The 27,193-nt window shown below is 39.7% G+C and overlaps 1 protein-coding gene across 1 annotated transcript in view; it reads left to right on the forward strand.

Annotated features, from left to right (window-relative positions):
- Positions 1-27,193, forward strand: part of ankfn1 (ankyrin repeat and fibronectin type III domain containing 1) — a 198,624-nt gene that overhangs the window by 6,387 nt on the left and 165,044 nt on the right. The window contains exons 4-5 of the mRNA XM_041815146.1: positions 3,746-3,927; positions 10,110-10,372. Coding sequence (XP_041671080.1) covers positions 3,746-3,927; positions 10,110-10,372 — 445 coding nt within the window. The remainder of the gene's footprint in view (positions 1-3,745; positions 3,928-10,109; positions 10,373-27,193) is intronic.

A 27,193-nucleotide genomic window follows, 5' to 3' on the forward strand; every position in this document is an offset into this window, starting at 1 on the left:
TATTGACCTCTTTGATTTAAAATCTTTAATTTTTATCTCATCTTTGACCTTTATAACTTCATATTTTTAATTTTATTTCATATTTTTTCATTAAAAAAAATCATGATTTAGAATTTTATTTTACATTTTGACCATTAAAAGTCTTGATTTAGAATTGTTTTCTAATATTTTGTCCTTTTGAACTCCTAAATATAACTTTAAATCCCAAATATTTACCTTTTGGATTCAAAACGGTCAATATTTTTGACATTTTTATTTCATCTTTGATCTGTTAAACTCATAATTTGGAATTTTATTTGGCACTTTAACTGTTAAAAATCAGGATTTTAACTTTTGACTTTTTTTTAATTATAAGATCATTTATCGTCAATGTTAGGTTTTTCCCCTATAACTGGTTTGAAGATGAGGCTGACAGTCTATGAGAAATTTTGGCCCAGTTAGGCCCTCAGGTTAGACCCAGATTCAGAATTCGGCCCCTGCTGTGGTTGAGTCCGACACCCCTGCTGTAGCGTGTGGCCGTCCTAACTCATCTGTCTTCGGTAGAGTGGTGAAACATTTCTCAGCACATTAAACACTAAATGCTTTGCTAGCTCAGTCTTATCATAATGAAAATATCTGCTGAGGTTGATGAATTTTTCACAGTTAGCTCCTGCAGCCTTCATTATAGCTCATATAGTGCTGCACTTCCTGCTTACGTGCAGAGCTGCTGGAGGAGACAGGAGGGGTCATGGGCTGAAGTTTCTGTCCCTTTCTAAACAACATTTCCATTTCCCCTTTTCACATTTATCTGCTTCGAACATCCTGAACCCTGCTGTTTGTGACTTTCTGAACTGAATTGCAGACATCAGACGACCTGATTTTAGCCGCCACAGCTCACTTCAGACGGCTGCAACTGTCGCCACAAACACGCCGTGCCGTTTCAGTGATCAGTGGGACCTAAAAGTACCACAGTAAACAAAGGAACCCTGTGTATTTGTGCAGTTCAGACAGTGTGCAGGAATTTGACTGCAGTTTCTGATTTTTATATCCATGAAATGACCCAATATCTGGTGCTGGATTCTTCTGTTTTTAATAACAAGTCAAAATGAGCTATCAAACAGCCTTTAACGCTGTATTTCTTATCAGAGTTGAAGTCCTGGAATGATGACGGTCCTCTCTGCAGAGTAGTCTGACTGGATGTTTGCATGTCTTACAGAAACCTCCCTGTAGACTGGATCCCAGCTCTGATGGTCACCACATGTCTGTAAATAAAGGCTTTAGTGCTCAGCTGCACTGCTACCTTAAAAGAGCAGACTGGGGTCAGTCCAGAGACTTCTCCTCCCCTCCGTCCAGCTGAACATTGTTCCCCTCTCTGCAGCTCGTAAAGTTTTTGTGCGGCACCGTGGTGATGGCAGCTATGTGGGCAGAGATAAGCCCAAAGGCTGCAGGGAGTCTGAGGGGAAACATGGGCGTTTATAGATTTAGAGAATGCATTTCTGCTGTAAGGAAGTGAAGTCATTAGGAGTGTTTGTTGTAGAGCTGCAGGGCTCTGTAGGTGGAAGCACAGAGAACATAAAGGAGCAGATTAGCTGGGACGGTTTGGGGGTAATTAAATAAAGATGAAGGACTGGTCTGAGACTGCTTTGAGCTCAGGACGGCTGCTCCATTAACGCAGAGAAAACAAACTAAAGAAAAACGGAAATGTTCCTCCACATAACATCCTCTATACTCCTGCAGCTTCAAACTTCACTCTTCTTTTGTTTCTAGGAGTGACAGGAGTGAGCAAGGCCGCACATAAGGGGGATAAAGGGGGGGCTTTCTGGGGTCCAAACCTATTTTCTTAAAACAGAATGATCTGTTTATTAGTAATGTTCACAATGTGGACGTTCACTGAACACCTGTTTGTCCAGGAGGGAGAGAGGACTAAGACATAATGAAATAAATAAATAAAATAGATCTTTATTAGATCTGAAATGTGTCAGAATACCAGTAGATGTTTTATGCTCTACACCAGTGTTACTCAACTCTGCTCAACCAAAGAGCCAAATAGTTGAAAAACACCTTCGTAAGAGCCACACTCTAAGTGGTGAAAAGTGGCAATAAATATAGTTAAAGGTGGCAAAAATGGTCAAAAAGCAGCAAAAAATGTGTGAAAGGGGAGAAAATTGGGAGAAAACGAGGAAAATGGTCAGAAAGTAGTAAAAAATGCTCCAAAAATGGCAAAAAATGAGTGAAAAGTGACTAAAACAGGCAAAAAGCAGTCTAGAGCAGCAAAAATGGGCAAAAACATAGGAAACAAATGATATGGAAGGCAAAAATGGGAAATAAGGGTCAAAAAGAAGATGCAAAATTTTGGGAAAAAATGAAACAAGTGGTACTTAATGGCAAAACGTAGCTTATTTAGTTTTTTACCACCTTTTTACCACTTTTAACAGCCATTTTGACCCATTTTAACCACATTTCACTCTTTGTGATGCCCATTTTCGCCAGTTTAACCCGTTTGTGCCAATTCTTGCACATTTTTCTGCCCCAGTTAACCCTTTTTTGCCTGTTCCAACCATTTTTTCCACTTTCAATTCCCATTTTAACAAATTTGCCACCTGTTTTTGCCACTCTAACTCATTTTGCCATTCATTTTTAAAATTTGTGCCACTTTTAACCGATTTCTGCTACTTTAAAAATCCCATTCCACCACTTTTTCCACCAATTTTTGCCATTTTTAACCCATTTTAGATGTTGTTAATCTACTTCATTTCTGTTTTGAAGATAATTGGTTAACATTTTTAAGAAGGCTAAAAAGAAATAAAGAAAGGATATTTGGGATAATCTTGCTTTGGTAAGCGTGGTTATTACTGATGGATATCACAGCTTAACTTAGACATGGGCCCCAGAAAGCTCCACCCTTATGGACCTTGTCTGCACATGACTGTTCTTGATTCAGGTACAGTGGGGGTCCCCGGTCTCTGGCACCTTTATTTTGGGGGTCCCGGGCTGAAAAGGTTGAGAACCCCTGGGTTAGGCCTGAAATAAAATAAAAAAGTAACAAGCTGAACTGTTAAAACAGACCAAAAAGTAGAAGTAAGCAGCAGTTTACAGAAGATATTGAACCGTGTCCCGGTTGGATTCTCTGCGCGGAGGCTGGAGTGTGTGTCAGGGAGCAGGAAAAGGATTACTTCCTGGTGAAATACGCTTGGATCTTGGTGAAATGTGTCAGAGTACAGTTAGATTATTTTAGCTAATCGTTCAGCCCTAGTCTGATCTAGGCAGATTTACACACGTGACATATTCCTTCATTTCTTCATGATGGATTTAACTGAACTCTGGAGGATGCTCAGAGACTTGGAGATGTTTATGTCTCCATCCTCTGACTTAGACTTTTTGATAACTGTTTCTCTGAGTGTTCCTTTGTGTTCATGGTGTAATGGTAGCTAGGATTACTGAGTAACCAGTGACCGGACCTTCCAGACAGAGGTGTCTTTAGACTACAATCACTGAGACAAGTAATCAAGAATTGCAGCAAACCTCTGCACAGTGTCTAAATGTCACAGACATGTTTTCAGTATTTTGATTTTGCAGCAGTTTTGTATTAAAATTGACTGATTAATAGTTTTCCTGAAAGCTTTGGTTCTTTGTTTGCTTTGTTAACAACAGTCTAACTTTCCTGCAGCATAGATATTTGATATGAAGACTCAGTGAGACATCAGAGTTTTAGCAGCAGTCAGAGTCAGAGATGAACATCTCTGTGTCTGTTCTGTTCTCCCTGCAGGTCATCAGAAGGTGAGTCCACCTTCCTCACCCCGTCCCTCCTCCCCATCCTCTCCTCCACCCCCGCTGCTCCTCAGAGCTCAGAGACAACGGCGGGGGAGTCTACGTCCTCTCAGAGTGGGGTCACCAGGAAGAGGAGGCGGCTCGCTGCCAGTCCAGGAGGACTCCACTGGAACTCTGCAGGTGAGACCACGTAAAGGTAGTCTGAAACACCCTTCAGCTCAGGGATGAACCAGAGGGCTGAAACCACCTCATTCTACCCAAGCTTTCTTTGAAGGAGCTGGTGAAAACATGAGTCTGAACATTAAACCAAACCATTAAACAAGAGTGAAAGGTGGGAGAGATGCTCTGGGATGTGTTTCAGTCGTGACTGGAGTTTAGTGATGAAGGTGACAGGCGTGAAGCCGGTCTGCTGAAGTCTGGATGTGAGCGTGTGGACGTGCCGCAGTGTCAGGAACATTTAAGACGCTCTGATTCTTGTTTACTCTGTCAGAAACTTCACTTCCTGTGTTGGTCCGTCCTTTAGCTCCACCCTTCAGGAGAATGATAATCACTTCCTGTTGAGCAGATTAAAGCAGTCTCCTCTCCTAAACTTCAGTCTCCATCTTTGGATCACGCTTTCTTTGTTTAAATATAGTGGTCTGTGTCAGTGAGGGCAGACTCTTCTCTGGCTGCATTTATTAGTGATGTTAACAGTGTGGATTATTATAATAATAATCAATATAATAATAATAATAATAATAATAATAATAGCTTGGACTTCTGAAGCACCGTTAAAGAGACCCAAGGTCGCTTGTAAAGTAATGCCAGACTTTAGAGCTAGGCTATGATGTGCACAAATGTCAGGATACCAAAAATTAAAAGAGAAGAAACTGAGACAACTTTTTGGAAATACAGTGAATATTTGAAAAATTGTGAAAAGAGACAAAGTTGTAAAAAACTGGCAAATACAGGCAAAAAGTGAATAAAATAAGCAAAAGTGGCAAGAAGTGGCAATATATGGCTGAATAGTGGAAAAAAAGTGGAAACATTGATGAAAAGTGACCAAAATGAGCAAAGGGCAGGAAACAGTGGTTAAAATCCTGCAAAAACTGGAAACAAAAGGGCAAAAAGAGGCAGAAAAAAATGTTTAAAAAGTGGCACAAATGGGCCACAAGCAGCAAACATGAAGTGGCAAAGATGGGCAAAAAGTGCAAGAAATGGGTATCAACAACAAAAGGTGGCAAAAAATGGGCGAAAATATAACAAAAGGTGGCAAATGACAGGTATGAGACAAAAAAGTGGCAGGAAGTGGCAAAAATTTGGCATTATGTGGGTGAATAGTGGGAAAAAAAGTGGCAAAATGGGTGAAAAGTGACACAAAAAAGGCAAAGTTGGCAAAATGGGTGAAGAAATTCTGCAAAACTGGCAATAAAGTGTCAATAAGTGGGTGAATAGTGGTCAGGAAGGGGCAAAAAATGTCCGATATGGCTGAAAAGTGACAAAAGGGAAAAAGTGCCAAAATGGAGGAAAAGCAGCAAAAAGTGACAAAAATGGGCGACAAGCAGCAAAAAAGAAGTGAAAAACATGGTGAAACTCGGAGAAAGTGATAGAAAAGGGCAGAAGTGGGGAAAAAAAGCAGCCCAAAAATAGGGAAATGGGTGAAAAGTTAGCAAAAACTGGTAAAAAGAAATGGCAAGAAGTAACAAAAAAATGTGCCAAATATGTAGAAAAAGAGTTTGATGAATCAGTGGCCATCTGACCAGCTTTTTTCATTAGTACCACTTACTTTTCCAGCCTTCGGTTGCCCTGTCTCATGTGCTGCTGCCATCAAATTCAAAATGAGCTTAATTTTTTTCATGGTAAAATGTCTCAGCTGGTTTGTTTTTTATATTCTGTTGTGAAGCAAATCTGGGTTGATGAGATCTGACAATCAATACCTTTTTATTAACATTTCTCACAGCGACCCAACTTTTTTGGAATTGGGGTTGTAGATTTATTGCTGTAGTAGTTTTCTCTGTGTGTTTGGGTCTTTAGAAACTTTCTGCACATTTAGGTTGATTCACAAACCAAACAGGAAGTCCAGTTTCTCTGATTTCCCTGTGGACCGTCCTCTCTGCTCACAGACTCACACAAACATTAAATCTGTCAGCATGTTTACATTTTTTTATTTTAACTTTACTCCTCAGTGAGACTTCAGAAAACAACAGAAGGGCCAGAAATCTTCCAGGATTTAATATTTTAGATGAGAGCACCGTCTGGATGGAGTCCTCTGCTTGTTGTTTGACCTGTGTCCACTAGATGGAGCCGTTCAGCTCTGAGTGGTACTGGACAGGACTGGGATCATCCATGGATAGTGGTACTGGACAGGACTGGGATCATTCATGGATAGTGGTACTGGACAGGACTGGGATCATCCATGGATAGTGGTACTGGACAGGACTGGGATCATTCATGGATAGTGGTACTGGACAGGACTGGGATCATTCATGGATTGTGGTACTGGACAGGACTGGGATCATTCATGGGTAGTGGTACTGGACAGGACTGGGATCATTCATGGATAGTGGTACTGGACAGGACTGGGATCATTCATGGATAGTGGTACTGGACAGGACTGGGATCATTCATGGGTAGTGGTACTGGACAGGACTGGGATCATTCATGGGTAGTGGTACTGGACAGGACTGGGATCATTCATGGATTGTGGTACTGGACAGGACTGGGATCATTCATGGGTAGTGGTACTGGACAGGACTGGGATCATTCATGGATTGTGGTACTGGACAGGACTGGGATCATTCATGGGTAGTGGTACTGGACAGGACTGGGATCATTCATGGATTGTGGTACTGGACAGGACTGGGATCATCCCCTGTGTCTAATAATCTCTGTTATTGATACATGATCTTCTTTTGTTAATAAAGGTAGTAGAGAGGGGGTATGAAGGGACATTTTCAAGCTTCTGATGCAGAGACATAAATTGTATGTGGGTTTTTTCAGAGTTTTTGTGCCCTGCAACATCACTAGATTGTTCTGTTGAGTGTCCAAACAGCTGAAAACCTAAAGGTCTGAAAGCCTGAGTGCTCTTGAGATCCTAAAGAACTAAAGTCTATCTTTATAAACTCATATCTGCAGGTATAGAGATGTGAAGAACATGTCGGTCTGTTGTTTTTCTCTGCAGTCACAGTCTATCTACCTAACAGAATAACAGCAGAGCACTCCCACCAGGAGAGGAGTCTGTAGAAGGGTTCATTATGGTGCATAAAGGCTGTCATTATGGACGAAAAGAAAGTTCTCCCTGTGACCTACGTCTGACTGATATTCACGCATCACTTCTCTAACGCCTGCTGGAGCAATCAGAGCATTTTATCCCTCAGACTGACGGCTGCGATGGTTAAGGCTGAGAGGGTGGCGGTAAGACGTACTGGCCTCACGCTGAGCTCACGTGACTGACAGAAACAGAGCGATGAAGAAGACGAGGTTATAAGACCACAGATTACTTAGAGTGTTTCTGAAATGACCTCTAAAAGCTTCAACCATTCCTGTCAGAGGATCTGGGCCTAAAGGAGCAAACTGTCACAAATAAAAGGCTCCACAGAAACAGGAAGAGACGGATCGAGGAATCACCGTCATGGATTTAAGATGTTCGATCCCTTTTCTCTGTATCACTGCTCTGTTTCTGCCAAAGGACATCAGCACTCACTCATTTGATCGCCCATCACTGGACTCTCTCTCTTGTTTCTTTCGTTGCTCTATCGAACGTAAAACTGTATTAAATCTGAAGGAGACGGGCGTTTGCTGTGGAACGACCCTCCAGAGGAGACGAGGCTCAGATTCAGTAAAACTTTAAATCACTCCTTCAAACTCACGCTGACAGACCTGCGTCTGTCTGATGTCTCCTTTATTTTATCACTCTTTTATTCACTTTGGTGCACTAACTCTTTTCCCCTGTTTCCTCTGAACACCTTGTTTTCATTCACTCACTTGTTCTGTCTCTTTTTTATCCTGATTTTGTCTCTAATGATGTGCTGTCAATGTCTGCTAAAGCTCTTTGTTAACAAATGTTTTAAAGCTGCTACATAAAAAAGTTATTATAAAGATAATAGATATTGTTTGTTTGTGGTATCTATAAAAATATTCAGATACATGCAGTTAGATTTGAAATTAGTTTAAAAGGCAGACATAAATGGAAATAACACAAGTCTCTTATGTAAAAGAGAACGGTGTTATTGATCATATAAACTCTGATATTGATTTCCTGCAGAGACTGATCAGTCTCATATAAACAGCACGTATGAAGAGCATCAACACTAGAGGGTCTATCAGCTCATCAAGGTTTAATGCAGCAGATCAGGTGGTTGGAGGATCAGGTAACAGCTGACACACTCGCAGACTAGACCAGGGATACTCAACGCCTGGCTCTGGAGCCACATGTGGCTCTTTTATGTCTGAATTTGAAACACTATCCCCCCAAAAAACCTTAAAAAACAGAACCTTTGACCTCAGAAGTTTTCCATCAAACAGTTTGTTTCCCAAGCTTGTACAGTTGGCTTTAATTGCCAACCTTTATTTTTTATCTGTATATTTCCATTGCACATATTTGCATTCATTTGCCAATTTAAATCCCTTTTACTGATTTAAGCCCACTTTTACCTTCATTTTGCCACTTCCTGCCTATTTGTATCGCGTTTATACCCTCTTTCACCATTTTTTGCCTGTTTTATCCTGCTTTTTGCTATTCTTACCTCCACCAAGGAGGTTATGTGATTGGGTTTGTTTGTTTGTTTGTTTGTTAGCAACATAACTCAAAAAGTCATGGACAGATTTTGATGAAATTTTCAGGAAATGTCAGAAATGGCATAAGAAAGAACTGATTAGATTTTGGGACTGATCCAGATCACCGTCTGGATCCAGGAATTTTTTAAAGGATTCTGTACTGTTGGGAGATAGGGCTAATGGCGGAGGTCTGCGCTCTCTGAGTGCTTTTCTAGTTGTTTCTTTTATTGCCACTTTCCCCCCATTTTTTCTACTCTCGCTGCTTTTTACCATTTTTTCCACCTTTTTGGCCTGTTATAGCCACTTTTCACTCATTTTTTGCTGCTTTTGACCCTTGTTCCCCCGTAACATTTTTTTTGTCACGTTTCACCCATTTTTCCACTTTCTGTCCTTTTTTGCCACTCTTTCTTCCCATTTTTACAGCCTATTATTGCAACTTTAAGTCTCTTTTGCCCCCTTCACCCATTCTTGCCCCTTTTTCCATTTTTTTGCTCCTAATAATCCATTTTTCACAGCTTTAAACCCACTTCGACCACCTCATTTTGTCACTTTTTGCTAATTTTTGCCCCATTTTACCAGTTTTAGCCTTTTTCATCCTGCTTTTTGTTATTTGCATTTTTTCCCCCTTGTTTTCCATTACTTCCCACTTCTCACACATTTAAAGCTGCCTTTTGCCATTGAATACCACTTTTTCCCCCATGGTTGCCCAGTTGTCCTACCTTTTTGCTGCTTGTTGCCTGCCTTTGTCACTTTTCACTCATTTATTGCCATGTTTCTGTATCTTTATTTGTCACTTTAAACTGTTTTTTTAATTTCCTGCCCTTTTGACACCTTTCCTCCCCATTTCTGTCACTTTTCACCCACTTTCACTCCTTTTTGCCACTTGTGGCTCTTGCAAAGGTATTTTTCAATAATTTGTCTCTCTGCTTGAGCAGGGTTGAGTAAAAATGCTCTACACGGATGTAAACTCAAACTAGTAGAACCATCCAGAGCTACAGGAACGTCTGAGTTTGGCTTTAAAAGTGACGTTTAAATCCCACCACTCGTCTCCCTCTCTGACCTGCTGCTTCTTTTCACCGGTCATGTCTTTTTCTACATTTTCATGTTTCATTTGGAGGGTTTGGCTTCACGCTAAAAATCCAAAGAAGAATCCTGGGAAGAAGAGAAGCAGGGGTTTCTGACAGATGTTTAGGAATATTTGAGTTTTAAAGGAACAGTAGAGACTATGATCAGGTCTATGCGGCGTTCAGCCGTCACTGAATGAGACTGGTGAGACTGGTGAGACTGGTGTTTGGGCAGCATGGGAGCTCCTAACAACCAACACAAGGGCCGATTAAAGAAGGAAATCAATAAATAGAAGTAAAAAAGTTATGGAAGGGTCATAACTGCATTTTTAACCAAACACACCGTTAAAAAAAGTTGAATATGAGCCTGATTAACCATCAGTTTAAATATCTAGTGTAGAGTTTCTGAGTGGTTTTAAACGCCCTTGTTTCTGTCGTTTTTTAACCGTACGTCTGTGTACTCCTCATGTTCTTTCTGTCATGTGTTGTCATGTTTATGTGGTGTACAGTATCCTCACAGCGTCTCCGGTTTCTCCCGTCCAGGTTCGGTGCAGAGAGACTTCTGCTCACCTGAGCTGTCCCGGCTGTCGCCGAGGACAGCGGGAGGGGGAGGAGGAGGAGGAGGCGGGGTGAGGAGCCCCTCTCTGTCCGATGGAGGCGTGGCGGCCCGGGGCAGCGAGAGGGCGGCGCTGAGGAAGACGGTGTCGGTTGACGACCGCCTGCTGCAGCCGACAGGTGGAGAGCTGCCTCACCTGAGACTGCTGAGCCGGCTGGAGAGAGGACGGAAGAAGCTCCGCAACATCCGAGTAAGACGCTCTTTAAAGTTGCTCTTTTTCATTTAACACGAGATTTAAAGGGGCAGTACGTAGAATTTTGTGACTGAAACATTCAGAATAATTCAACAATGACTACACCTCCTCTGTTAGGATTATTTCTTAGAGAAGTCCTTCAGTTTTAGAGCTGGAACAGAACGCGGTATATCTATGATGCTGTGGATGTTGGCTCAGACTGCTATATGAAGCATGAACCAGTACAGGAAGCTGCTGTTCTGTTGCTGTACCTCAGGGATCATCAAGTCCATCCGCACAAGGGCCAAACTCTGGGGGCCGGACTTTCAAATACACAAAATTAAAGGAATAGTTTGGTCTGATTGAAATATTTTTGTAGTAGTATTTGTATTTTCTTTCAAAACACAGGACATTTTAGTCATTACCAGTGAGATCTATCCCCCATTTTTGACACTTTTAACCGCTTTTTGATACTTTTTGTCCATTTTTTCCTTTTTTTTCACCAATTTTTGCAAAATTTCAACCCCTCTTACACCGCTTTTCCTGCATGTTTAACTCCCTTCACTCTTTTATCCATTTTTGACACTTTTTAAGCCCTTTTCTTTACATTTTTCAATAACTGTTGCAACTTTTAAATCAATGTTTGCCACTTTTCACCCATTTTGCCACTCTTTAACCACTTTTTGCATCTTTGCCAGGCTATTTCTGCTGTTTTTGCCATTTTTAAACCAATTTTTTAAACTTTTTGCCTCTTTAACTCATTTTTTTCAGTTCTTTAGCCCATTTGAAACCTCTGTTTCTAGATGTTTTATCCTCTTAGTGTGCCGCTTTTTTATCCATTTTTGCTACTTTTCTTCTATTTTCCACTCTTGAAATTAATTCTCTGCACTATTTTTGCCACTTTTAACCTATTTTTAATACTTGTTACCACTTTTTTCCTCTCGTACCAATGTTTGCAAGAATTTAACCCCTCTTAAACCACTTTTCCTGCATGTTTTACCCACTTTTATCCATTTTGACACTTTTTAGCACCTTTTCATTACTTTTTTTCAACATTTAAATCCATGTTTGCCACTTTTCACCCATTTGCCACTCTTTAACCCCTTTCTACTACTTTGCCAGGCTATTTTTGGCACTTTTTAACCCATTTTGATACTTTTTGCCTCTTTAACCCATGTTTTTCCATTTTTAACCCCTTTTAAACCACTTTTCTAGCATGTTTTATTCTCTTGGTTCCACTTTTCTTCTATTTTTGGCACTTTTTAACCCATTTTCATTTTTTTGCAACTTTTTTTTTAAAGGTTTATTTTTGGGCATTTTGTGCCTTTATTTGATAGATAAGAGGATGGTGGTTGGGGTCAGGGGCAGGGAGGAGAGCCGGGAGAGGCATGCGTTGGGGGCCTCAGGCCGGATTCGAGCCCGGGCCGCCCGCGTACATGGGTCATGCGCCTTATCCATTCTGCCACCTGCACCCCCCTTTTTTGCCACTTTTAACCAATTTTTGATACTTTTCACTTCTTTAACCCATTTATTCCATTTTTAACCCCTTTTAAACCATTTTTCCAGCATGTTTTATCCTCTTGGTTCCACTTTTCCTCTATTTTTGACATTTTTAACCCATTTTTTATACTTTTATCCACTTTTTCACCAGCTTCTGTCCCTTTGTGCCACTCCACAACCCATTTTGCCGTTTATCACCCACTATTTTTGTCACACTTTTACTAACCTTACCCCTTTTTTAAAGATATATAATAAATATGACTAAAAAGTACATTTCTGTAAAAACAGATCAAATGTTAAGTCGATCTAAAACTATTTCAGTATTAATGGTTTGTTGGGTGGATTTAACAACAGCAAACATTTAAAGCCAAAGGATACTCTTAAAACCACAACACCCTCTTTTCCTCCTTTTCTGAATTTAATGATCTTTCAGGAGCCAGACAGGAAGCTTTGGGGGCCCTGATACGGCCCCCAGGCAACCAGTTGATGATCACATCATGGACTATGATTATTTCCCCCTTTCTGATTCTAATCTTTTGCATATTTGTCTGACTTAAATGTCTCAGATCATCAAACTACTGTTAAAATAAGACAAAGATAACCTGGGTAAATACAAAAGTCAGTTTTTAAATGATGTTTTCATTTATTAGGGAAAAAAAGCCATCAAACCCACCTGGCCCTCTGTGAAAAAGTCATTACCTCCTTCGTTAAATCATGAATTAGCCATCATTAAGCACCTTTTTAGTAAAGCTGAGTTCAGTTTGACTATCCACACCCAGACCTGATTACTTTAGCTTTGGGACTCCAGAAAGGCCATTATCCACAAAAGGGGAAAACTGTGAACAGATGATAAACAAAGTCACTGACATCTATCAGTCTGGAAAGGGTTACAAAGGCTTTGTGACTCCAGCCAACCACACTGAGGGCCATTATCCACCAATGGAGAAAACTATGAACAGTGGTGAACCGTCCCAGGAGTGGCCGGCCTACCAACATGACTCCAAGAGAACATGGACGACTCATCCAGGAGGTCCAAGAAGAACCCAGAACAACATCTAAAGACCTGCAGGCCTCACTGACTCAGTTAAGGTCAGAGTTCATGATTCAACAACAAGAAGGAGAAAAAGAAATGACATCATGGGAGAGTTTCAAGGCCAAAACCACTGCTGAGCAAAAAGAACACAAAGGCTCGTCTCACGTTTGACTCAAAACCTCCTGATGATCCCTGAGACTTCTGGGAAATATTCTTCGGACTGACCAGACAAAAGTTTGGAGGGTGCACATCCTGTTCTGTCTGGAGTCGAACTAATGCAGCATTTCATCAGAAGAACATGAGACCAACAGGCAGACATGGTGGTGGCAGTGTGATGGTCTGGACCAGGACCTGGACCACTTGATGTAATTGGTGGCCCAGCAAACTGGTCTGCCTTTTATGTGTGAACAGAAAGATGGACTGATGGAAGTCTAATACCCTCCCCAGCCTAACATGGAGGTTTTGCTCTCCTCCCATTGTTTATGGAGATGAATAACCTCCAGACCACAGCTCCAGTCTTTCTAAGAGAGGGCAGTCTAAGATGGTGGATCCTGCTTTAAAGAAGAGAAAGTGTTTATTAGAATATCCATCCTTCACAAGCAGACCATAGACCAGTGTTACTCAACCAAAGAGCCAAATTGTTGAAAAATACATTTGCAAGAGCCACAATCTAAGTGGTGAAAAGTTAAAATACAATTAAAATACATTAAAGCTGGCAGAAGAGGTCAAAAAGCGGCAAACGCTGGGAGAGAAATGGGTGGAAAGTGACCAAAAAAATGAGTTAAAAGTGGCAAAAAATTGTCAAAAAGTGGGAAAAATGTGCAAAAAAATCAGAAAAAAGAGTGTGAAATTGGGCATAAAGTGGCATTTAATTGCAAAAATCAGCTTAAATGGGCGAGAAGTGGCTAATATGGACAAAAGGCAGCAAACACTTGGACAAAAGTGATGAAAAAGGGCAGAATGTAGCAGAATTGGGTGGAAAGTGACCAGAAATTAAGTTAAAAGTGGCAAAAACTTGTCAACGAGTGGCTAAAATGTGCAAAAAATCAGAAAAAAGGTGGGGAAAATGTGCAAAAAATCAGAAAAAAGGGTGGGAAAATGGGCAAAAACTGGCTTTTAATTGCAAAAGTCAGCCTAAATGGGTGAGAAATGGCAAAATTGGGCAAAAACCAGCACATACTGGGACAAAAGTGTTGAGAAAGGGCAGAATGTAGCAAAAAAGAGTGAAAAGTGACAAAAAGATATGTTAAAGGTTGCAAAAAATAGTCCAAAAGTGGCAAACACTGGGGAAAAAGTGGCAAAAAGGGGGAGAAAAATGAGTGAAAAGTGACTTAAATGGGCAAAAATAAGAAAAAATGGTGTAAAAATGGGAATAAAGTGGAATGTAACTGCAAAAGGCAGCTTAATGGGTGAAAAGTGGCAAAAATAGGCAGAAAGGAGCTAAAAATTGCAAAATGCAGGATAAAGGTGGCAAAATGGGAGAAAAAGTGACAGAAAGAAGTGGCAAAAATGTGTTCAAATCAGCAAAAACTGGGAGAAAAGTGTCAAAAAAGGGAGAAAGTGGCAGAATGGGTGAGAAGTGGTAAAAGAAAATGAGTTACAGGTGGTAAAAGTGGTCCAAAACTGGAACAAAAGGTGGCAAGAAATGAGAGAAAAGTGACTAAAATGGGGAAAGAACAGAAAAAGGCAGGAAAATGGGCAAAACACATCATTGGGAAATAGGTGGCATGTAATTGCAAAAGGTAGCTTGAATGTGTAAAAGAAAGTGTCTAAAAAGGTGAATAAAGGGGCAAAAAATTGCAAAAAGTACAATAAAAGTGTCAAACAGAATTGTCAAAAATGGGAATAATGTTTCAAAATAAGAAGAGCTACAAATCATCACAGCTGTAAAAAAAAAAAAAAAAAAAAAAAGGTGAACTTGAATGTTTTTAAAATGTGCTACATAAATAGAGTGGATTGGATCACAGAAGAGCCACATGTGGCTGCACACGTGGAGTTTCACTGCCATAAATCGTTTTGAACATGTTCCTGAGGTCAGCATGTCCAGATCTTTGTCCCTCACATCTGAACGGACACATTTTTAGTTGTGAGTTTATCCAAATCTTCTAATTTGAGCTGATTTAGTCGTCCATCTGTGCTGCAGCCTGCAGGACCGGCTGGGTGTGAGTCAGTGCCAACAGCAGTGTGTAACTGAAGAGGGTCACGAGGTCCACTCTGAACACAGTTAATCACCGAGAGCAGGAACAAACACACCACACAGACGCACAGTAGCACACCAGGTAAGGCTCCTTTAACCGGGGTCCACACATTCACTGTAACAGCACCAAGAAAAACAACATTAAAAAACACGATGGGCTGTAGAGAATCAGAGCTGCTGACACACGAAGGAAAGGCTCACGTTAAGAGAGGAAGCATGTTAGGAGGGTGGTAGAGGCTTGGGGGTAAAGATGGAGCCAGAGGGGAAGACAGAGTAGATCGGTCAGTTTCTGTGCAGTTCTGTCGCTTTTTTAGTATCCTGTTTGGAACAGGTGTCATGGTTTAACTGGCGCCCTCTTAAACATTGTTTGATGCCTCTTTTAACCTTTTTAAAGGGGACATATTTTACCCCTTAAAGACAGATTTATTTTAGTCTCAGAGGTCCCCAAAACATGCCTGTGAAGTTTGTTGCTGATAAAACTCCAGTATTGATTTTTGCATGTCAAAAAAAAACAGAGCTGTTTCTGTGTCTGTAGCTTTGAATGTTAACGAGATGTCTGACTCCGCCCCTCTCAGGAAATTAATGTTGCGCTCAGGAGAGGGGGAGGAACTTTCCTTCCTTCCAGAAAATTCTCTAGTCTGAGCTCAAAGATACTGAACGCTGCAAAAATCTGTTGAGAGCATAACATGGTAAACTCAAGACCAACAGATGGAGATACTGACCTTAATGTAACATTACTGAATAATACCACAATGTAGAGTCAAACTTTAGAAGTTACCTCCTCTGTTCTCAGCAGCTGAACACCAAACAACAGATCTCATCATCACACATGGACATAAAGAAGTCAAGTCTCTGCTGAGAGCTCAGCAGTAAGGCACAGACACATCTAATGGTGTTTCACTGCTCTGATGAGAGTAAGGTGGACACATCTGCCCTGCTCAAGAGAAAAACAAGTCATCACTTAACAATGTCTGCTATTATTTATCATATTTTTACTTTCAAACTAAAAAATGTAGTCCAAATGTAAAATAAATGCTGACAGTCAGAAATGACTGTCTATGAAATAATCATGGGACATTAGGAGACAGAGATGTTTTAAAGCTAAATGCAAAGCCAGAACTACACTCCAGACACGGCTGCTGCACTGTGTCACTCCGCCCAGTGGTTTACTCAAGAAATAGTTCTGAGTATTTGCTTCATGTGTCGTAATGTTACATAATTATACGTGATTATTTCATAGCGTGGTGAATGTGCAGGTCACAACTTGTCCATGAGAGCGTTTTGGAGTTGTTGGATTGTGTATTTGATGAGTTTGATGAGGGAAAGCCAGAATACCGTCTGCTTACATTGAGTTGGCACAGCAGGTCTGAACTCGGTAGCGGCGATCTAAAAATAGCATGCACCAACAACTGAAGGTAACAAACCTATTACTAAGACTATAGGAATTATGGCAATGGACGAATTTGCCAGATGTTGAAGTATCCCTTTAAGGTTTTCTGGGGGAATCATATTTCAAATGTAGACATAAAAGAGCCTCATGTGGCTCCAGAGCAGTGGTTGAGTATCACTGTCCTAGATACGAGGGCGGTTATGAAACCTCTTGTCTCCAGATAAAGGATCTTTTTACTGTGACAAGTGTTTTAGAAATTCACTGCTCTTCAAAGCTGGTCAGGGCAGGATCACTTCATTACAAGTCAAGATCCTTCAGTCAGCAGCTCTGTTGCTTAGTGACTGAAAACTAAAGATCCTTGCTCTAATGCCATCAATAATAAAACTGGGGCTTTAAGGTTTTCTGCTTTCTAATGCTGTGGTAAAAAATAGATCATAGATTTTCCTTTTTATGCAAACAAGCTGCTTTGTGTTTGCCTGTTAGTGGCAGTTTTTATTATGTGTGAGGACCAGCCCTAACTCTAATGAGACTGAATGTTTATTCACATGTATGGAGGCTCTAAATCAGCTTAACTCAAAGTCTTGCCATTGCTTTGTCCCTACCCTCACCTGAAGTAACCGTCTCTAATCAGCAGCATGGTAGCGTCTCTCCATCCCAGCTGTGTGGCCTTTAATTGGACGTAATGATCGTGTTTTTGAGGGATGACTCAGTATCTCTGTGTTTGGTTTTATAACTCCTGACTCAGAAAGGATCCGTGTTATGTCCGAGTAAACACCAGGACCGTTTCTGTTTAAAGCTCCCAGTGGGATTTTTGGAGGATCTGAAAGTGTGATTAATTATTTTTGTGGCTTCTTGAAGGTCGGGTGTGTCTTATATCATCGGTGTCAGATCATGATTTAACATTTCTTCATTTTTATGTTGAGCCAGCTGAAGGAGAGCTTCTCTGACTCATTTGAAATCAGCTTATTTAAGTGATATTTAGCGTTGACCCTGAACAACTGATGTAAAACCTTACAGAGGTTAAAGAACTCGACTCGTAGAAGTCCAAGCTGAACTCTGGAGGAAAATAACAATTTTATTGGTTATAAAATACAGAAAAAACATGTTTTTGATGTTTCTGGTGATAGCAAGAGCTTTTCTGGTCTGTCCAGGCCAGGGGTCGGCCTCCCAGCCTGAAAAAATAAATATCATCATGCAAGTGAAGTTTTAAAATCTGCAGTCTGGTTTAGCACTAGGGCTGAACGATTAGCAAAAATAATCTGATTGTGATTATTTTGCCCAACATTCCGATTGAATGTGCGATTATTTTCAGGTTCCCCAATCCTATGTGCTGTAAACAAAAACAAGCAATAAATGACTCTTTATTAAAAAAAGCACCATATTAGACAAATAAAACTAGGAATACATAACTTTAGAAAAAGAAAAGCTATTTTGATTCATATGGTAAATTTGATATCAACTATACTGAAGGGGATGATCTTTTTTAGTTATTCTTGTTTTGAGTAAGAAAAACGCATACATGAGGGTGAAAAGTAGGATTTTTGTAAAAAAAAAATATATATATATATATATATCCACAACAGAAACTCTGTTAGCATGTAGTGATACTCAACCTGTGGCTCTGGAGCATCATGTGGCTCTTTAGTGATGATTTGCGGCTCTTTAATGGCTTCATTTGAAATATTCCCCCAGAAAACCTTAAAAAAAACTTTTTAGCCATTTTTGCCATTTTTCACCTGTTTCAGCTGTTTTGCCATTAAATACCACTTTTTTTCAGGCCATTTTTGCAACTTCTTTTGCAACTTCTTTTTCCCAATTTATTCCACTTTAATCCATTTCCTGCCCTTTTTTCACCACTTTTTGCCCACTTAAGCTACCTTTTTGCAATTAAATACCACTTGTTTCATTTCTTCCCAAATTTTTGCATCTTCCTTTTGCCATTTTTCCCCATTTTTCTGCCACTTTTCACCTAAATAAGCTACATTTTGCCATTAAATACCACCTTTCATTTTTCCCAAAAATTTGGCCCTTTCTTTTTGACCCTTTTTTCCCATTTTCCCCCATTTTTTGTCACTTTTTGCCCATTTAAGCATCTTTTTGCCATTCCATTCCACGTGCTTCCTATTTTTTTGCCCATTTTTGCTACTCTAGACCAGTGGTCTAAAAAAATGGTCTAAAAGCAGCAAACACTGGGAGAAAAAATGCAAAAAGGTCAGAATGTGGCAAAAATGGGTGGGAAGTGACCAAAAAAAGGTGGTTAAAGGTGGCAAAAAAAATTTCAATCAGTGGCAAAAATCTGCAAAAATGTTGGAAAAATGGGTAAAACCCAGAAAAAAGGTGGGAAAAAGGGCAAAAATCGGCATTCAATTGCAACAGGCAGCTTAAATGGGCAGAAAGTGGCAAAAATGGGTGAGAAGGGGCAAAAAAAGAGTTACAGTTGGCAAAAATGGTCCTAAAGTGGCAAAAACATGGCAAAAATGAGTGGAAAAAGTGAGTTAAGTGGAATTTAACTGCAAACTTTAATTGGTAAGAAGTTGCTAAAATAGGCAAAAGGGGGCAAAAATGGCAAAATTCAGGATAAAGTGTCAGAAATGGGTGAAAAGTGACAGAAAAAGTGGCAAACTTGGGCTGAAATTGGCAAAGGGAGAAAAGTGTCAAAAATGGGGAGAAAAACTGGCAAAAAAAAAGGCAGAAAGAGGCAAAAATGGGTGAGAAGTGGCAAAAAAATGAGTTACAGGTGGCAAAAATGGTCCAAAAGTGGCAAAAAAATGAGTGAAAAAGTGACTGAAATGGGCAAAAATCAGCAGAAAGGTGGGAAAATGGGCAAAATGCATCAAAGAGTGACAATATGGGAAATGGGTGGCATTTAATTGCGAAGGGCAGCTTAAATAGGTGAAAAGTGGCAAAAAAATGCAACAAAGGGGGCAAGAAATTTCTAAAAGCAGGACAAAAGTATCGGAAAGAAGTGTCAAAAATGGGAATAATATTTCAAATAAAGATATTAAAGAGCCACATGTGGCTCCAGAGCTACACGTTGAGTATCACTGCTCTAACATTTGATGACTTGAAAATGATACTCACTGTCATTTGCAGCGACTATTTAGGAAAATCCGATAAAACAGCATTTGCATAATAATTTTTAAAGTGGTATATTAACATTAACTTTCCTGATAACAATTCAGATGAAAAGCATTGTTGGAAAACACGGGTAGTTTTATAATTGAACGTACAGATTGTGCTTTTACTTTGAAAATCCTTCCAAAGGTCTGCCATAGCTTACAATCTCACCAGTATGGACAGACAGGAAGCAGGCGGTGATTCTGCTTTAGGATCCACAGAGGGAAAAAGATTCTGGGTTTCATTGAGGCCACTGCTTCATGGATCTAGTGAAATTTTGCTCTAAAGTTGGAAAGAGAAGCAGATTTAGTGTTTCAGTGTCAGACAAGCAGCAAGAGCAGAGGTACAGCTGGTGACTTTCTGCTCCGATGTCTCAGTAAATAAAAGATTACCAGGCAACGCAGCGGTCCCTAAAACAGCTCAAACATCCCTGAGTTTTGTCTGTCTGCTGATGGAGTTTACCTCTGTGTCATAAAAGAGACAGACGGAGGGTGGAGTTGTGTTTCTGAGGACAGTTTGTGTTTGTGGATGCAGCAGGTGGTTAACAGCAGCTCCATGTTTTATTCAGGACGGTGTCACTTTAATGTAAAGCTGCTCAGTCCTCCTGAGACTCCTCAGATCAGACTACTTTTCTGTTTTATCACCCTTTATGTTTGTCGTCATACCAATGAGGTAAACCTGTAACACCACATAATGAGTCACATTTGTGAGTCCATGCTTCTGCACATAGCCCTCTGTTTTACTCTGAGTGTTCACCATACTTACTTTCCTGACTATCTGTTGTTCTCCTGGAGGCTGTTTTCTTCCCTCACTTTCAGAAAAGCTCAAAATTTACCCTGTAAATCCAGACAAACTCCACAGAACAACAGCAGTGTGGTGTAATGTTCCTGAAGATGTTCTTTGTGTGAGTTAGAAAGCTCCTCCTCATGTTTCACTAAAGGATTCAGTGTCACATCTGTTAGGAGGAGAACAGGGCCTCGTATTTAGAACAGTTCTCAGTACTGACACAGTTCTATCTCTGCTTTTTGGACAAGAAGGGGACTCTTTCCTATAATTATATGTCTTCATTTTCAAACAATTTCTGTGTTCAGATAATGTTTTGATAGAAACCACCATGCACAGAACCATTTTGACACATTAACTTCTTATAATACAGGCTTTTTACAATTTTTACATTATCTGTCTTGCTTTTAAACTGATATTTACGACTAATCTAAGCTGATATTTAGGACTGATATAGGCTGATATTTAGGACTGATATAGGCTGATATTTGGCACTGATATAGGCTGATATTTAGGACTGATATAGGCTGATATTTGGCACTGATATAGGCTGATATTTAGGACTGATATAGGCTGATATTTGGCACTGATATAGGCTGATTTTAAGGACTGATATAGGCTGATATTTAGGACTGATATAGGCTGATTTTAAGGACTGATATAGGCTGATATTTAGGACTGATATAGGCTGATTTTAAGGACTGATATAGGCTGATATTTAGGACTGATATAGCCTGATATTTGGCACTGATATAGACTGATTTTAAGGACTGATATAGGCTGATATTAAGGACTGATGTAGGCTGATATTTAGCACTGATATAGACTGATTTTAAGGCCTGATGTAGGCTGATTTTAAGGACTGATGTAGGCTGATATTTAGCACTGATGTAGGCTGATTTTAAGGACTGATATAGGCTGATATTTAGCACTGATGTAGGCTGATTTTAAGGACTGATATAGGCTGATATTTAGGACTGATATAGGCTGATTTTAAGGACTGATATAGGCTGATATTTAGGACTGATATAGCCTGATATTTGGCACTGATATAGACTGATTTTAAGGACTGATATAGGCTGATATTTGGCACTGATATAGGCTGATTTTAAGGACTGATATAGGCTGATATTTGGCACTCATATAGGCTGATATTTAGGACTGATATAGCCTGATATTTGGCACTGATATAGACTGATTTTAAGAAGTGATATAGGCTGATATTTGGCACTGATATAGGCTGATTTTAAGGACTGATATAGGCTGATATTTAGCACTGATATAGGCTGGTATTTAGGACTGATATAGGCTGATTTTAAGGACTGATATAGGCTGATATTTAGGACTGATATAGGCTGATTTTAAGGACTGATATAGCCTGATATTTGGCACTCATATCGGCTGATTTTAAGGACTGATATAGGCTGATATTTGGCACTGATAAAGGCTAGTTTTAAGGACTGATATAGGCTGATATTTAGGACTGATATAGGCTGATATTTAGGACTGATATAGGCTGATATTTAGGACTGATATAGGCTGATTTTAAGGACTGGTATAGGCTGATATTAAGTACTGATATAGGCTGACATTTCGGACTGATATAGGCTGATATTTAGGACTGATATCGGCTGATATTTAGGACTGATATAGGCTGATTTTAAGGACTGGTATAGGCTGATATTAAGTACTGATATAGGCTGACATTTCGGACTGATATAGGCTGATATTTAGGACTGATATAGGCTGATATTTAGGACTGATAAAGGCTGATATTTAGGACTGATATAGGCTGATATTTGGCACCCCAAGACTGATTTTAAGCACTGATATAGGCTGATATTTAGGACTGATATAGGCTGATTTTAAGGACTGATATAGGCTGGTATTTAGGACTGATATAGGCTGATATTTAGGACTGATATAGGCTGATATTTAGGACTGATTTAGGCTGATATTTAGGACTGATATAGGCTGATTTTAAAGACTGATATAGGCTGATATTTAGGACTGATATAGGCTGGTATTTAGGACTGATATAGGCTGATATTTAGGACTGATAAAGGCTGGTATTTAGGACTGATATAGGCTGATTTTAAGGACTGATATAGGCTGATATTTAGGACTGATATAGGCTGGTATTTAGGACTGATATAGGCTGGTATTTGGCACTGATATAGGCTGGTATTTAGGACTGATATAGGCTGGTATTTAGGACTGATATAGGCTGATATTTAGGACTGATATAGGCTGGTATTTAGGACTGATATAGGCTGATTTTAAGGACTGATATAGGCTGATATTTAGGACTGATATAGGCTGGTATTTAGGACTGATATAGGCTGATATTTAGGACTGATATAGGCTGGTATTTAGGACTGATATAGGCTGGTATTTAGGACTGATATAAGCTGATATTTAGGGCTGTGATAGGCTGATTTTAAGGACTGATATAGGCTGATATTTAGGACTGATATAGGCTGATATTTAGGACTGATATAGGCTGATATTTAGGGCTGTGATAGGCTGATTTTAAGGACTGATATAGGCTGATATTTAGGACTTATATAGGCTGATATTTAGGGCTGTGATAGGCTGATTTTAAGGACTGATATAGGCTGATATTTAGGACTGATATAGGCTGATTTTAAGGACTGATATAGGCTGATATTTAGGACTGATATAGGCTGATATTTAGGACTGATATAGGCTGATATTTAGGACTGATATCGGCTGATATTTAGGACTGATATTGGCTGATATTTAGGACTGATATAGGCTGATTTTAAGGACTGATATTGGCTGATATTTAGGACTGATATAGGCTGATATTTAGGACTGATATAGGCTGATATTTAGGACTGATATAGGCTGATATTTAGGACTGATGTAGGCTGATATTTAGGACTGATGTAGGTTGATATTTAGGACTGATATAGGTTGATATTTAGGACTGATAAGCTGATATTTAGGACTGATATAGGCTGATTTTAAGGACTGATATAGGCTGATATTTAGGACTGATATAGGCTGATATTTAGGACTGATATAGGCTGATTTTAAGGACTGATATATTGGCTGATATTTAGGACTGATATAGGCTGATATTTAGGACTGATATAGGCTGATATTTAGGACTGATATAGGCTGATATTTAGGACTGATAAAAGCTGATATTTAGGACTGATATAGGTTGATATTTAGGACTGATAAGCTGATATTTAGGACTGATATAGGCTGATTTTAAGGACTGATATAGGCTGATATTTAGGACTGATATAGGCTGATATTTAGGACTGATAAGGCTGATTTTAAGGACTGATATTGGCTGATATTTAGGACTGATATAGGCTGATATTTAGGACTGATATAGGCTGATATTTAGGACTGATATAGGCTGATTTTAAGGACTGATATAGGATGATATTTAGCACTGATATAGGCTGATATCTAGGACTGATATAGGCTGATATTTAGGACTGATAAAAGCTGATATTTAGGACTGATATAGGCTGATTTTAAGGACTGATATAGGATGATATTTAGCACTGATATAGGCTGATATTTAGGACTGATATAGGCTGATATTTAGGACTGATATAGGCTGATATTTAGGACTGATATAGGCTGATATTTAGGACTGATATAGGCTGATATTTAGGACTGATATAGGCTGATATTTAGGACTGATAAAAGCTGATATTTAGGACTGATATAGGCTGATTTTAAGGACTGATATAGGATGATATTTAGCACTGATATAGGCTGATATTTAGGACTGATATAGGCTGATATTTAGGACTGATAAAAGCTGATATTTAGGACTGATATAGGCTGATTTTAAGGACTGATATAGGATGATATTTAGCACTGATATAGGCTGATATTTAGGACTGATATAGGCTGATATTTAGGACTGATAAAAGCTGATATTTAGGACTGATATAGGCTGATTTTAAGGACTGATATAGGCTGATTTTAAGGACTGATATAGGCTGATATTTAGGACTGATATAGGCTGATATTTAGGACTGATATAGGCTGATTTTAAGGACTGATATTGGCTGATATTTAGGACTGATATAGGCTGATATTTAGGACTGATATAGGCTGATATTTAGGACTGATATAGGCTGATATTTAGGACTGATAAAAGCTGATATTTAGGACTGATATAGGCTGATATTTAGGACTGATATAGGCTGATATTTAGGACTGATAAAAGCTGATATTTAGGACTGATATAGGCTGATATTTAGGACTGATAAAAGCTGATATTTAGGACTGATAAAAGCTGATATTTAGGACTGATATAGGCTGATACTTGGAACTGGACCTAGAGGTTTCATTAGCCTTTTTAACACATTTTAACAAATCCTCATTTTGCCACAACAAAATTTCTTTTCCTCCAACATTTCGTCTGAGTTTTTCTCTTCTTTGGGGCACAAAGTTTCTGAAGAAGTAAGACTGTATGTTTTTATATTTTGAATACTTGGCACTGTTGTGAACATCTCAAAACATTCTTTTTGGTAGCATTTCTCTGTTCAGAGTTCACCTCTTGTACCCCAAATAATGTTCTTGTTGTTCTTTTTTGTCGCTGTGGTTTCACTACCTCTGATTTTTACCAGATTTATAATGAGGACTGAAACATGTCACCATATCGTGTCTCGCTGTGTAAGTAGAAGTTCATTTCTGCAGCTCTCTCTCATCTTCACCAGCAGGGGGCAAGCTCGTCCTCCTCTGTAGAGTTCCCATCATATTTTGGGTTTTTTTAGTGTCTGAATGTGCCTCTCACAGGAAGATTTAGAGAGTAGAGAGGCTGAGAGCTTATAAATGTGGACGCAGAGTTTGAGGCGAGCTGTTGCGGTTTAATTTGAGCCTGCAGCTTCATCTGTGCACCAGAGGAAAATCAGTTTTATTAGAGCAATTAAAGCTGAATGTTTCCTCATCTTCACACACTTCAGCTGTTTAAACTTGATTAGATGCTACATGATCCAATTCCATCGCTCATTATGATAATTAGCTCTTACTCTGACTGTAGGAGGATGTATTGATGACCGTTTCCTCCATGCAGACGAGGTGATGTGAGGTGAGCTGCTCGCTGACAGCTGGCGCCTGCGTTCTGTCATGACCAATAGAAATACATGCCCCATACATGAGTCCAGCACAGGAGGGATTTGTGCGTGCGTCCTGTTTACTTGTACAGTTTTCTGCGGCCCGTCTCTGCTCACACACGCTCTCACAGTGGTGTATTAAGCAGCCCAGTCCCGCGGGGCTAATCATATCAGAGCAGCAGTCAGAACATCCATTAAGCTGCCACGCTGCACCCAATCCGCCGTGAATCAGCCCACCGTGAAATATGAGCTCCATAAATTCAGCCTGCCATCTTATTAAGACTAATCCTAAAGAAAAACACGCCGCAGAAACCCCCCGCCGCCACCACCTCCACGCTAGTGTGTGAGTCTGCATCCTATGAGATGGCTGCACACGAACACTCAGCCTCTACTGGAGGTTCCTGCAGCAAAAACAGCAGCAGAAGAAGAATTTCATCAACAAAACCTGGTGATTGATGAAGACTGATCAGGAACACAACCTTACTGTAATTTTTAGATCAGAATTAATGCGTCCAATCACCCAACCTGTGTGTGCTATTGTGCAGTGGTTCTCAAATGGTGTGGCAAGGCACACTAATGAGCCTTAAGGCAAGTCTAGGTGTGCCGTGGGAATTTGTACCATACGTTATTACTGCAACTTTGTGGCAAGTACTGTAACCAGGCCTGCCCACAGATCTGGACCCCTGAAAACTCCGGAGAATAGGAGCTCCCCAGTTGGGCTTTATTGATGATGTCGGTGGTGCTAGCATCCTGGCTAACAGTTACCTCAATAAGAGCCAAAAAGCATGGCAAACTATGATTGGGTTGAAATTGGTGATGAAATTATTTATTCATGCTATTTTTAACCAAGTTAACCTTTTTTTCTTCCCTTTTCGCCACTTCTTTTGACAACTTCTACCATTTTGCATTTTTGCCACCTCTTATTACTACTTTTGACCCATTTTTGCCACTTTTTTGAAACTTCTGGCCACATTTAACCCATTTTTGCTACCTTTTTGCCACTTTTCACCCACTTTTGCTATTATTTGGCCATTTTTTACAATAATTTCCATCACATTAAACCCCGTTTTACCACTTTTTTAGCAAATTTAACCCTTTTTTGCCACTTTTCTGCCGCTTGTGATCTATTTTGCCGCCTTTTTAACAGTTTCAACCCATTTTTGCCACCCTTCTGCCAAATGTTTGCCCACTTTTGCCTTTGACCACTTTTTTCCCAATTTTTCCCTGTTATTATCACTTTTAACCCATTTTTTTCCACCTTTCTACAACATTTAGCCCTTTTAGACCATTTGTAACCCACTTTTGCCACTATTTTAACACTTTCAACAAATTTTTGCCAATTTTAACCCATTTTTGACTTTGTTTTGCCACTTCTGCCCAGTTTTGCCATGTTTTTGAAATCACTTAAGCCATTTTTCCCACCTTTTGCCCACTATTTCCATCTCCATGAGTTGGCTGGGCTCCAGAAACCTCTCCCCTTTATCCCCCCTTATAGCTCGTTTTGAATTTGATGGCATCAACATATCTCAAAAAAGTAGGGACGGGGCAATGAAAGGCTGGAAATGGAAGTGGTACTGATGAAAAACAGCTAATTAGGTTGATTTTCAACAGGTCAGTCACATGACTGAGAATAATAGGAGCATTTTATAGCAGTGATTCTCAACCTGGGGGTTGGGACCCCATTTGGGGTCATGAAACACTAAGA

Source organism: Cheilinus undulatus, linkage group 20 (assembly GCF_018320785.1).
Source record: "Cheilinus undulatus linkage group 20, ASM1832078v1, whole genome shotgun sequence".
Taxonomy (NCBI): Eukaryota; Metazoa; Chordata; class Actinopteri; order Labriformes; family Labridae; genus Cheilinus; species Cheilinus undulatus.